At 49.2% G+C, this 13,565-nt stretch overlaps 1 protein-coding gene across 1 annotated transcript in view; it reads right to left on the bottom strand.

The window, feature by feature from the left end:
- The window catches only part of LOC144945949 (uncharacterized), a 36,233-nt gene extending 23,458 nt beyond the window's left edge, over positions 1 to 12,775 (bottom strand). The window contains exons 1-6 of the mRNA XM_078874618.1: positions 12,748 to 12,775; positions 12,338 to 12,473; positions 8,762 to 8,930; positions 5,920 to 6,169; positions 4,286 to 4,354; positions 596 to 672 (exon numbers count right to left, since the gene is read on the bottom strand). Of these exons, the coding sequence (XP_078730744.1) occupies positions 596 to 672; positions 4,286 to 4,354; positions 5,920 to 6,164 (391 nt within the window). The 5' untranslated portion in view covers positions 6,165 to 6,169; positions 8,762 to 8,930; positions 12,338 to 12,473; positions 12,748 to 12,775. The remainder of the gene's footprint in view (positions 1 to 595; positions 673 to 4,285; positions 4,355 to 5,919; positions 6,170 to 8,761; positions 8,931 to 12,337; positions 12,474 to 12,747) is intronic.
- Between the last annotated feature and the right edge of the window lie 790 nt (positions 12,776 to 13,565).

Below are 13,565 nucleotides of genomic sequence, written 5' to 3'. Positions count from 1 at the left end.
TGCTGTCCAGCTGGGGTGGGAGAAGATGTCATGCATGATGGGTGTCCGTGCGTGCAAGTGTGCGTGTGTGCGTGCGTGTGTGTTTCGAGTGGTAATGTAGCGGTTAGCGTGTACTCCGCTACGAGCCCGGCCGATTCCTGCGCATGGCCAACACCAATGACGATTATCTGAACCGGTCCTGGGCCTCCACTAGGTTTACTCAGCCTAAAATGAGTACCTGGTGCGGTGTGTAAACATCGCCACTCGGGATACAAAGGTGGTCGGGTGTGGTGCTGGTCACTCACCCCCCCGTGTGCCGTGCCAGCCTTCATAAATGCTCGCTAACAGCACTTGCCCCCAACAGGCTGTCAAGGCATCATAATGTATTTATGTTGGGTTAGATCGCGTAAATATATAAATGTGTCGTTAAACCCTCCACCACCATGGAGGCCCCACTCTCCCAGTGCGGTTAGCGCACTGCGCTACGAACACGGTGACCCGAGTTCAATTCCCAACTCACGGCCAACACCAGTGACAATTATCTGAACCAATGCTGGGCCTCCCCTAGGTCTACTCAGCCTCAAATGGGTATCTGGGGGGGGGGGTGCATGGTTACCGGTCCTCAGCTGGGCCTGCTGCAGGAAGGCCCCGAGTGGCCGCGATGATATCCCGTGGGCGTGAGGATCGCGACACCTGGGGAGGGCGACGTGGGCCCACCGTCAAATCTCGCACCACCACCACGAACGCCCGACACAGAGAGAACCTCCTCTGCAATGCCGGGTTATCCCCGCAGCAACAGTAGCTACATCTGTATTTGCTACATAAGTAGTAGCTACATCTGTATTTGCTACATAAGTAGTAGCTACATCTGTATTTGCTACATAAGTAATAGCTACACGTGTATTTTCTACTGGCCCCCGCACTTTCAAGGGTCCCGCGCTAAATGCTTGCAAGCGATCAATTCCGGTTCAGTGATTCTGCACTTGCTCTACTACTATAGTACTATGCCGCCTTCAGCTTTTATGAACGACTGGGCGTTTAAGGTTAGGGATTTGTCGTATTATCTGGTTGTATAGCAAATGAAAAAACACAATTGACTATGCAAGTCAAAAATTTGTGTTTAATATTATTTTTATTTAGGGCCCCTTTAGAGCATATGCTACAGGCCCTGCACTAGCCTCATCCGGCACTGGTCCTATGGCGTGCAGCGGCGATTCGGAGCGACCGCCCCGGGCCCCGCACTTTAAGGGGCCCCGCGTTTCCACGCTGCACGCTGCCGGTTTAGTTTGAAGGCGTTGTGGGGGGGCGGGGGGAGTGTGACTTGTCACACATATGGACGGGCCCTGCTCCCACTAGGCCTCGGCAAGGTAAGGTAAAAGTTAAAAACAACGAGCCTATCTTTACCCTACCTTTTACCTTACCACAATACAATCACTCTACCCTACCTATTACCCTTTATCAGGTAAGGTAAAAAGCAACGAGCCTACCTTTAACCCTACCTTTTTACCCTTACCCCATACAAATTACCCGATTACAGGGTAATTACTGGGGTACTACTACACAAGAACAAGGTTTATAACGGTAAATGCTACAAAGTAGAGCGCTTTATTCATATAGAATACTCTCGATGATTCCAATTTTACATGCTTGTTGTTGTTGTCATTGTTGTCGTCATTGTATCCTCATATCTTGTAACTAAATTTCTACCCACTTCCTAATGTATCGACTGCAAACTTGGTATACTTATGTCATACTGATGACAACATTATATTCTATCCTAAAATCATTTTTTACATGTTATGTTTCGGCTTGGGTCTAATTGTCCACGCTCAACTGACGTTGGCTGTAATTGGCCACGGCCCCTTACGTTATGGCAAGCTTCGGTGCCATTTCATGGAGTCATGGAGTTCTGCCATTACGAGTACATTTAATAAAAGCGTGTTTTTAAGAAAGTTTGTTTTAATATTACTTATGAAATGGAGGCCACGGACTGCGCCACGGAGCTTTTAGTGGTAAACAAAGTACCATATTTACCGGGTAATACTTCGCGCTACCTTTACCCTACCGGGTAATTCTTCACGCTACCTTTACCCTGTACCCTTTACCTTACCCCTTGGCATGTCGACACCTTTACCCTTTTACCCGGTAAAAAGGGTCAATTACCTTACCTTGCCGAGGCCTAGCTCCCACACACACAACGTGTGTGTTGATACGTTGTGCACAGCAGAGGCGAGTGCAGGGAAATCCATTGTTGCACATCACTCACACGCTCCACGCTTTCACCAAACTAGCACCGCCCAGCGTGGTGAAGTATGGTCACCCACCCCCACAACTCGCAAGGCGATGAGAGGTTCCTCATCCAGCAGTTACACACGCGTACCTGTGTACTACACATGTACGCGTGTGTGTTATACACAGTGGCGGCTCCTGCAAAATCTCTCAGGGGGAGCAAATGTCTGGATGATTGATAAGGATAAGGTCCACCCATGCAATGGATAAATTAACAGCTTAAGCATGTAAAGGCAACTTCACTTCTTTAATATTAATGAAAAATAAAGTGACTCTTACAATACATCTTGTTTGTTTCTATACTCACTATTAAAACAAACCACTCAAGTTTCTTTTATTAAAGATTCCACTAGATGGCGAAAAAATTATATTGTTGGATGAAACGTGCTTACGTATGATAACGTAAGCACGTATGATGACGTAAGCACGTTAGGGCGAGCCCTCCCGGAAGCCATAGAGAATGCATTGCAGCGCCCCCGTTCGAAAAAAAACATCTTTGAATGTAAGTCTATGGGGCCACTCGGGGCGATTCTCAGCCGGAGTGAAATCGCCCAAAAAGAGGCGGTACTCCACAGAACGTGACATGACGCTGATTGGACTATATCCAGAGGCACAGTGACGGCTAGCGTGACTCTGTGGTTGAATGACATTGGTGGTGCGTCGCCCAATCGCCCTAATGAAGAAACCGCCCCTGGTTATACATGTACCTGTGTTACACACGGATACTAATGCTGTATTTCCCGTGCGACGTCATAACACACGAGGTGGTCCATTTATAGAGAGCCCACGACAATAATAAGGAATTAGGGGCCGTCCATAAATGACGTCACGCGATTTTGGACGATTTTTGACCCCCCTCTCTCCATCGTCACACGGCGTCACAAAAAGTCAGACCCCCCCCCCTCAAATATGACGTCACAAAGCTCTGCCCCCCCCCAAAAAATAAAACATGCTTCAAATCGCTTTAAACTATTGTCATCGTAGTGCGTATTCAATGTGGCGCTGCACTCTGATGTTGTAGGAGAAAACATTTATTAAAACGTCTATTTAATTAAGTAGAACGTGTTGTCTATAATTATTTAAAGTTGCGCATTTTGATGTGACGTCACATTTCTCAACCCCCCCTCTCGTCACACATCGTCACAAATGTCTGACCCCCCCCCCCCTAGGTGCGTGACGTCATTTATGAACGACCCCTTAATGATGGAGCCAAACACCGTTGTCTTTCAAATCCGGCTGCAGTGAATTAAAAAGTGATTTTATTTTTTAACAGCCGCTCCTCCTCCTCCTCGCTCGCTCGCTCGCTCTTGCACGGAACAAATTGCTTTCACAATCGGGTAATTCAATCCAAGGCCGTAATTATAATATAAATTGGGGGGGGGGACACTTCCCCCCCCCCTCCAATATTCAAATATGCTCAAAATATCCCCCCCTCAATATATTGCTATAAAAATGTATTGCTATGCTATGTAAATAAAAACAACAATTTGCTAAACCTTGGCCACAATATCTGGACTTGTCTTCATATAAATCAATGCATAGATTTCTGTTTACATGATTGTGATTATGGTTGTTCTTTATTAATCCTCAATCTCTACCATGACATACAATGAAACAATAAATGGTAAAAAAGTAAAAACAGAGCAATGTAATGCAAAACACGATTAGACATTATTGTTAAAAAATAAATAAAAAGTCCATCCCACGTGTTAGTGACTTTTTATATTTCAGGCAGGAAATGAGTTTCAAATTTAGATATTCTTCTGGGTTGGGACCCCCAGACCCCCTGGAAGATTTGGTCCCCCCCAATGTTGACTCCATGGCTACGGCCTAGATTCAATCACCCGTTGAAAAGACGGAGACGGCACGAGGAGGCGTCATTTCGGAGTCAGTGGGCAACCTTTACAAGTGGATTGCCCCTGCGATGTTGGCAGCCGGCGTGGCGCGGTGCATCGTGGGAGGGGGGAAGGATCGTGGATGGCGAAGCAGGGGCCACCCTGTCCTCCGAGCTCGTTACCTGAATCTCTCGGCCAGCATGCGCACCGCTCGCTCGGACAGAGCGAGCTGGCACTCCTGCAGACACGACCTGGAGGGGGGGGGGGGGGTGTAGGAGGAGGTGGGGGGGGGGAACACGAGACGGGAGATGGAACACCACCGTGCCAGTGCCAGGTTAAGCTAGTGCGGGGCCTGTAGCGTATGTTACAAAGGGGGCCTAAATATCTTCTTGGTTCTTTCGGTAAAGTCACGTAGAATAGAAATAATAAAAAGAAAACATAATATTCTTTTATTATGTTTTATTTTTTTATTTTATTATTTCCATTCTACGTGACTTTACCGAAAAAACCAAGAAGATGAATCCCTGCAGTCACGAAAGCTTTAAATCGGGGCCTAAATAAATAAAAAACACAAATATTAAAGCACAAATGTTTAACTTGCACAGTAAAGTAATTGTATTTTTTCATTTGCTATACAGCCAGATAATACAACTCGCTAACCTTAAACACCAAGTCGTTCATAAAAGTTGAAGGCGGTGGAGTACTATAGTAATTGAGCAAGTGCAGAATCACTGAACCGGAATTGATAGCTTGAAAGCATTTAGCGCGGAGCCCTTGAAAGTGCGGCGTCCGTAGCATTTGTAGCTACTTGGCTACTAGGATAATCCGACACTGCACCGTGTGTGTGCAGTGATCTCTGTGAGGATTTTCTGATGCGGTTGGCGAGATGTTAACTACCTCGCCCGGTACACAGGAGGTCGTGGGTTCGATCGCGACCCTGATGCCTGCTGCTGTATATTTGGAGTCTGCGGTGTCTCTCTCCCCGAAGTCACCGTGCGTGTTGTGCGCCTATGGGTGGCCACCGTGCGTGTTGTGGGCCTATGGGTGGCCACCGTGCGTGTTGTGGGCCTATGGGTGGCCACCGTGCGTGTTGTGGGCCTATGGGTGGCCACCGTGCGTGTTGTGGGCCTATGGGTGGCCACCGTGCGTGTTGTGGGTCTATGGGTGACCACCGTGCGTGTTGTGGGCCTACGGGTGGCCACCGTGCGTGTTGTGGGCCTACGGGTGGCCACCGTGCGTGTTGTGGGCCTACGGGTGGCCACCGTGCGTGTTGTGGGCCTACGGGTGGCCACCGTGCGTGTTGTGGGCCTACGGGTGGCCACCGTGCGTGTTGTGGGCCTATGGGTGGCCACCATGCGTGTTGTGGGCCTATGGGTGGCCACCGTGCGTGTTGTGGGCCTACGGGTGGCCACCGTGCGTGTTGTGGGCCGCTGCGGGGCTATGTTTATGAAAAGAAGGTGGCAGTGAGCGATATCCATTATTGTACTGTACTTCTATGCTCCCAACGTCTATGCTCCCTGCCTTTGCCCACCCGCCCTGAGCGTTGTGCCCCAATCACCCCCAGAGGCGCTCATCAAACAGTGGACTGGCAAAAGCGCGGTGCGTGCATGTGTGTAGTGAGCTTGGTGTGTAGTAAGCCCTGCGTAGTGAGCCCTGTGGAGTGGTCTCTATGTATAGTGAACCCTGTGTAGTGAGCTTGGTGTGTAGTAAGCCCTGTGTAGTGAGCCCTCTGTAGTGATCTCTATGTGTAGTGAGCCCTGTGTAGTGAGCTCTGTGTAGTGGACCGTGTGTGCCACGGGGCAGCGGCGAGGCTGACGTGAGCACGTCGCTGGTGAGGACGCCGTCGCGGGCCTCCGCGTGCCGCTGCAGAGCCCACGCGAGGCAGCGCAGGCGCTGGCGGCTGTACGGCTCCAGCTGAGGTACCAGCAGCTCCAGCAGCTCCCGCTCCACCTCCTCGCCGACCTCCTCATCGGGGCTCCAGGCCACCGCGCCGTCCCACGCCGTGCCGTCGCTACCGCCGTGGCCGCCGCCACCGCTGTGACCGCGTCCCCTTCGCTGCATGTGGTCTGTCACGGCGTGCGACACCCACAGCCAAGGCAGAGCCTTCGTAGTCTTTAAAGTCGTAATAATCAGTCCCTCCAGAAAAACGCGGAGTTTTTTGGTGATTGTTGCGGGCAAAAATCGTTGATTATGCGGCACGTTTTCTTAAAAAATGCGATGGAATATGCGGGATATTTATGCAATTTTATGCGATTAAATTGTGGGAACTTGCAAAAATTGCGGGAACTTGCAAAAACTGCGGGAACTTGCAAAAACTGCGGTTTGATGAAAAAGAGAAAAAAAAGTGATTCCCCCAACACCCTATTCACTAGGCTACTACTTTAATGTAAACAGTCATTTCTTATTACTTCCTATGATAAGCAAGCATACTACATCACAGAAAGTGCTGGGAATATTTAAGTTCTCATCTTGTTTTATTTCAGACCTTAACAAACAGATGGCTCAAACTTACAAAACATTGAGCCGAACAAGTTCTGTAGCTTTACAAAATGAATATGCTACAACTTCTGTAAAAATGAATAAATAAAATATTAAAAAATTAAATGTGTGCTTCCTGTTTTACAGAGGTAGCTATACAAAACAGACATCTTCTGTTAAAATAAGTGTTTTCAGTGCACAGTAACGTAAGCAATACAGTAACAGTACAGTCTTACAGTAATGTAAATTTACATACTACTAACAAAAAAGTGCAATCTTACAACTGCTTTGCGCGGTCTTTTGCGCTTATGTTTGTTGGCAAATGAGAAAGATTTGCGGGCTTCATCATGGTTTCATTGGCATCGCGGGGTTTGCAGCTTTTCAATGATGTCGCGTAATGAGTGACGTTACTTCATGACGTTCCCATGGCAACAGGGGAAATGGCTGCGCTTGTGTGAAGTAAACGCAACATTTTTCAACTTTCTGCTAAGATATATGTGACTTTTTGCAACGAAAATGCGGGGATTATGAAATCATGCAAGCCCGCATATTTTGCGCGCGGAAATCTGCAATTTATGCGGCGAAAGTGCGGCGTATTTGAAAAAACGCGCCCCCCGCATAAATATGCGGACTTTGGCTGATTTTGCGTGGAATCATGCGATCGCATAATCGCGTTTTTCTGGAGGGACTGAATAATGTAGTGCCGTAGATCGGCCGCACTTACCGGCAGTGGTAGACGGGGCCCATCTGCAGGGGGTACCTCGTACCACCAGGGGAGGGGCTGCAGTACCAGCCTAAGAGGGGAGGGGCTTCTGGGGGCTCAGGATCCCAGACAGCTAAGCCCCTCGGCGCTACCAACGGGGGAGGGGGGGGGGTGCGGGGGATCTGGGATCCCACGCAACCCCACCGCTCGATGGGCAAGGGACATTAAAGGGCACCTCCCCAGCCGATCGGGACCAGTTGAAGACCGAAGCCCAATACCAGCTAGATAGGACCCTGAGACCCCTAGCCCCGCTCTCCTTAGCAGGGCCGGGACTCTGTGCGGCTCAGTGGTGAGACCCTGGGGACCCCTGGCCCGACGTCGCACCCTGGCTAGGGCGAGTTAGAATCGCCTCCCCCTAGGCACCCGTAGCCGGAGGAGCCTGAGTGTCGTTTTGTGTTAGGGCACGTTAGCCCGGAGGCAGTACCTCCCCAGACAGTGGTACAGTAGGACAGTAACCCTGAGTGTTCTGGGACTGTACTGCCGAGCGAGGTGGTTTAATTAAGAGTGTTGCCTCCAAGAACCGTCTCCGACATCTCCTGAATCCACAACACGACAATAAGAATCAGAATTTTCGACTCGAGGTCAATCCACTGCTGGACGAAGGCCTTCCCACGCCGTGTTCGTGCTGCGGGCTGTTTGACCGTACTTCACCGTGCTACTCTTGCCCGGGATCTATTATATTATCATTGTCTCTCACCAATGATAATTAATAGGTTCTACCTAGTGGGATCACGGGGTTCATATCGCAATGCTCGTTACCAGGGGTTGAACTCAGGTCCACGGGGTTCAGAGCGCATTGCACCGCCCATTCTCGTTAACAAGGATTGAACTCGGGTACACGGGGTTCATAGCACAATGCCCTATACACTGCACCGCCACTCCACCACGCTATGTATAGCCGGGTGGCATCTGATGAGAGGAGCTCCACACCGTGACGTTCACTCGGCCTTTATCGCGACGCCCTGCGCCCTGCTGGACGGGTCCGACAGGTTGAACCAAATTATCCCGTGTAAGAAGTCCATCTTCTATAAGTCGGTTACTAATAGCTGCTCCAAAAAAAATCCCATGACAAATCAGTGTAACTAAGAGGCAACTGAATGTATCTCAGAAGTAGTTCTGCATTGTCATATTCCACAGATCGGTCTCTAAAAAAGCAATATTACATTGCTTTCTGTGAGACTTGAATGCCTTCGTCTCGTATCGTGCCACCGATAATTGAACTTGTAATTGGGAAAAAATCTAATAATTGTTTGAACTAATAATAGCGCGGCAGTGAAACCTTTCAGGCTGACATTGGAGAAAGGAGCGCGGAGCGCATCGTGCGTCGGTGTCCGTGCGCCGTGTTCGTCAATTGTGGCGGCTTAAAGTGCCGGACGCGGGGCCAGACACGTGGTGCCGCGGCCGGTGAGCCTCTCACCGGTCCGGTCGAGCGAGCGGTCGTCCCCGTGCGGCGGGGTCGCCGTGCCCCGCGCGGCGTGCAGACGGCCGGCGGGCAGACGGGAGGGCCTCCAGGGCACCGCGCGGCGCACGTGCAGCGCTAACAGCGGGCTCCTCTTGTGGTGCAGCGTGGGTCTCCACGCAGCGCGCTGCCCCACGGAGGAGACGACAATGACAATATCAGTGTACTTCTAGATTTGAAGCTTTCGTGACTGCAAGGATTCATATTCTTAGGTTTTTTCGGTAAAGTCACTTAGGTAAAAAATAAAAATTAATAAAAGTAAAATAAAAATAAAAATCACGACGTTTCGGAGGCAACAGAAGCTTCCGTCTTCAGGTGGAACCGTCACAGCACGATAGCTGTATCAAGTGAGAGAAATACTGTTTTCTTGGAATCTCTCTCACTTTATACAGCAATCGTGCTGTGACGGTTCCACCTGAAGACGGAAGCTTGTGTTGCCTCCGAAACGTCGTAATTTTTTTATTTTATTTTTATTTTACTTTAATTAATTATAATTTTTTACCTACGTGACTTTACCGAAAAAACCTAAGAATATTAAATATCAGTGTACGTTCTGTTCTCTTAGAACGCCGCGTGTTTTCATAACGCAGATTGGATACAACGCGATGAACGTTGTCGGGAACACTTTATTTTTTAGTAACGCGGATGCGAATTGGATATAACGCGATCGAGCAAATGGAACTACGCTGCGCGAGTCGGAATAAGCGGTCGTGCGTCCGCCTCAGCGTAGCATCGCACACGGCATTGGGATGCTGCTGGATGCTTCTCGATGCTACCCACATGCCTTAGTCTTTGCGCAGTCCGTGTTATCGCGGACTGTGCTTTACCCCATATGATACGTGATTTATTATAACGCGATTTTTCCGTAACGCAGTGTTCTTCAGGAACGCAGATAGCACATTATAGGAGAACAGGCTGTATACTGCACAGGAGGGTGCAGCCCTGCAATTGCTCGCACATACGGCACTGCTGGCGGAAGGGCACCGGCTAGATGGAGCTCCAGAAAGTCACCCCAATAAGGGTTTCTTTGCTCATAATCAACGTTTTTTTGGGTTTAGATCGCGTTATTTATAAATGTGTCGTAATCCTCCACCACCCGACACGGCCAATCAGTAATAAAGTGTCACGTTGACAAAAGACAAATAGTTCACTGCTTTAGCCCACCGGTATGTTGAAGCGTGAAATCACAACATTTACAATTTTTGAGTAGCACGACGTTTCGCTGCTAATTGCTTCCAGCATCATCGGGCAATTCGCCAGAACGGTTTATAAATAACGCGATCTAAACCCCAAAAAAACTTGATTGTGAATAATATTGGTCGCGAAAGGCTACGTGTTAAACAGGGTATCTTTGGCCTACTCTTCCACGCTGGCCAGAAGTCTTGGAGGAGGTGGGAGTTCCTCTCTATTTCACCCCACCCAACGTGACCTGTCAATGCACTAACGGTGGGTGTTACCCATGAACTGCACACTGTTGGGGTGAACAGCAATGAACAGCTTACGACCGGGATGGGTTTTTAAGCCTTGGGGAGGGAAGCGTGTTTGCTACGAACAAGGATTGCGATCGCTGGCAAGTTTGGGACGAGATCGCGAGTTTAGATTTAAATAAGTAATATTTAAGAATACTTTTTTTAAAATAACGCTTTAATGAAATGTACCGTACGAGTAATGGAAGAACTCCACGACTCCAGGAAGTGGCCCCGAAGCTTGCCATAACGTAAGGGGCCGTGGCCAATTACAGCCAACGTCAGTTGAGCGTGGACAATTAGACCCAAGCCGAAACATAACATATAACAAAAGATGGTTAAAAGATTATTTGTTTTATTTTTAATGATAGAATATAGTATTGTCATCAGTATGACATAAGTCATACTGATGACAATACTGGGAATTGGGTTAAAATTGAGTTACAAGATTTGAGGATACGACAACAACGACAACAGACAGAGTGAGTTAAATAAAATCGTGTAACAATAATAATCTTCAACACTGACCAAACATCCCAAGCAGAGAGCCCAGTCACACCACAACCGATCAGTAAGGTTTGTCACGTAAACAGAACACGACAATTCGTTACTGGTACAGCACACCGGTGTGTTGGAGAGCAAATCCACAATATTTACAATCTGAGTACGACGTCGTGATTTTATTTAGTTGTTTTCATTTATTTTATTTTTTACCCACGTGACTTTACCGAAAAAACCAAAGAGTAGGAGGATTTCTCCACACATCTATCTGGCTGTCGCCTAATTAAGCTACTTTTAATTATGGATGACATTGGTCGCGAAACGCCGTTCCCCAAACGCGCGTTTACATTTGAGGCGAGCGGCAGTGCCATTCAGAGCCGGCTTAAGGGCCGTCCATAAATGACGTCACGTACCTAGGGGGGGGGGGGGTCAGACATTTGTGACGATGTGTGACGAGGGGGGGTGTGACATCACGTAAAAATGCGCAACTTTAAATAAATATAGAATTGTTATAACAACACTAATTGCTATAACAACACTCCTACAACATCAGAGTGCAGCGCCACATTAAATACGCACTACAATGACAATAGTTTAAAGCGATTTGAAGCATGTTTTATTTTCAAAATGGAAATATGGTTTTGGGGGGGGGTGGGGGCAGAGCTTTGTGACGTCATATTTGAGGGGGGGTGTCTTACATTTTATGACGCCGTGTGACGAGGTGGGGGGGTCAAAAATTGTCCAAAATCGCGTGACGTCATTTATGGACGGCCCCTTACACCACCACTGCCTTGAAAACAACAACCACAACACGCAAAGAGGATCCGCACGTGACAAGGGCAGAGCCCCCCACGGTGGCCCCCCACGACTGCAGAAACACCGAGCTGGCAGTCGTGGACCGTTCTGAAGCCCCCCAACATTCTCGTGGAGGTCTTCGAGTCTCTGCGTACACGAGCCTCTTCGGATGGAGTTCTATGAGTCGGCAAGGGCGTCCTCACAGGTGGTGAACCAACATGAACTCACCGAATGAAGCCATCGGCGGGCAATGAAGCCATCCTCTGGAAACATTCCGTGGCCAACTAATCTCAAGTTTCAAGTTCATTTATTAGGTATAGCCCTGTGAGCCATTCGGCTCTTGAATCGGGTGCAACCGCAACAAACAAAAAACAAAAACATGAACAAAAAACATCTAAAAGTGAATATGTGACTAAGTGCAAACAGAAATCCAAGAAAAGACAGCAAAACATTGCAGAAAAAAAGCACCGTACACCAACGCTGTGTGCAAAAATCCCAGTGGGATGCAAGTCAAACAACCAACAACAACCACAAGACAACTTAGATTAAGGCCATCAGTCTAACTCTGTACTACAACAAACAAACATGGCTAAACCAATACACTTTTCGAAATCACCCAAATAAAGCCATGAAAGCAATGAAACAGTGATCCATCCAACCGTGATAACAAAAAGAAACAACGCGTCCTGCGCGCGAGATGTCATTGTGATCGTCCCCGCGACGTCTTTGCCGGCGCCTGACATTTGTGCGTTTAGCGATGTCGCGAACCAACCTCGGCACGGTGAGGCCTCCCCGTGCCTCTCAGAGCCGCGGCGTTCGAGGGCGGTGCGGACGAGAGGGCGACGCGACCCCGAGACGCGTCCCGCACCGCAAGCGCCACCGCCAGGAGCCCCGGCCGCCCCTTGTTCCTGCTCGCCCACGGGATCGTTCGCACGGCACGGAGAGTCACGCACGGCACCACCCAGCTGTGCCGTCGAGCGGCGCGGCATCTACCTTGCCCGCTGATACAATGAATGGTTTACGCAGAAAAACGTGGGTATGGTGCGTTCTTCGCGCGCCCGCATCAAAGGACGGTCACTGTGACAGTCACACATTTCAAAGTGATACGTTGGTCAGGTCGCGGCAATTAACAGCAAACAACTCCAAGCTCACAGCCTGTGGTGTAGCGTGGTTGACACGAACCCTGGTGCGAGACTTGACCCTGGGACCCCGATCTAACACCCCCCCCCACCTGCCCCTTTAGCTCCGTAGCCCAGCGCGGCCTGCGCGCTCAACAGCCACGGATGGCACAGCCCAAGGCCGTAGCCATGGAGTCAACATTGGGGGGGACCAAATCTTCCAGGGTGTCTGGGGGTCCCAACCCAGAAAAAATATCTACATTTCCTGCCTAAAATATTCAAAAATAAACAGAAATCTATGCATTGATTTATATAAAGACAAGTCCAGATATTGTGGCCAAGGTTTAGCAAATTGTTGTTTTTATTTGCATAGCATAGCAATTTTTTAAAGCAATATATTTGGAGGAACATTTTGAGCATATTTGAATATCGGGGGGGGACACATCCCCCCCCAATATGGCTTGTCACGCACGGCACCCCCCCCCCCCCAATAGAAATTGTAATTACAGCCTTGACACAGCCATCTTCTCACCTCTGCAGGGAGAGAATCTCCTGGGGCACAGAGCGAGAGAGAGAGAGCGACTCACGGCGGAGCGGATTGTTCGTGTGTCTGCGCGTTACGCACCGGCCATCGTGACTCGCTGGGCGGCTCATGTCTCGAGGAGGAGCTGCGAGTTGGCAGACGATGCCCACGTGGACTGTGCCACGATCCCGTATGGTCGCAGCCGGGGCTTGACATCGAATGGCTTCGGGTCTCACAAGACCAGAAGCCAACCTCTCTGCCCTTCCACAAAGCAGTCGTCTGGGTCAGTCGTAAACTCGACGGCCAGTATGTTACGGGTGTCCTTGGCTTTTATAGGCAGCCGTAACACGGCCGAGTTA

The sequence above is a fragment of the Lampetra fluviatilis genome, chromosome 39 (genome assembly GCF_964198595.1).
Source record: "Lampetra fluviatilis chromosome 39, kcLamFluv1.1, whole genome shotgun sequence".
NCBI lineage: Eukaryota > Metazoa > Chordata > Hyperoartia > Petromyzontiformes > Petromyzontidae > Lampetra > Lampetra fluviatilis.
This window is presented reverse-complemented; position numbering and strand designations above follow the sequence as displayed.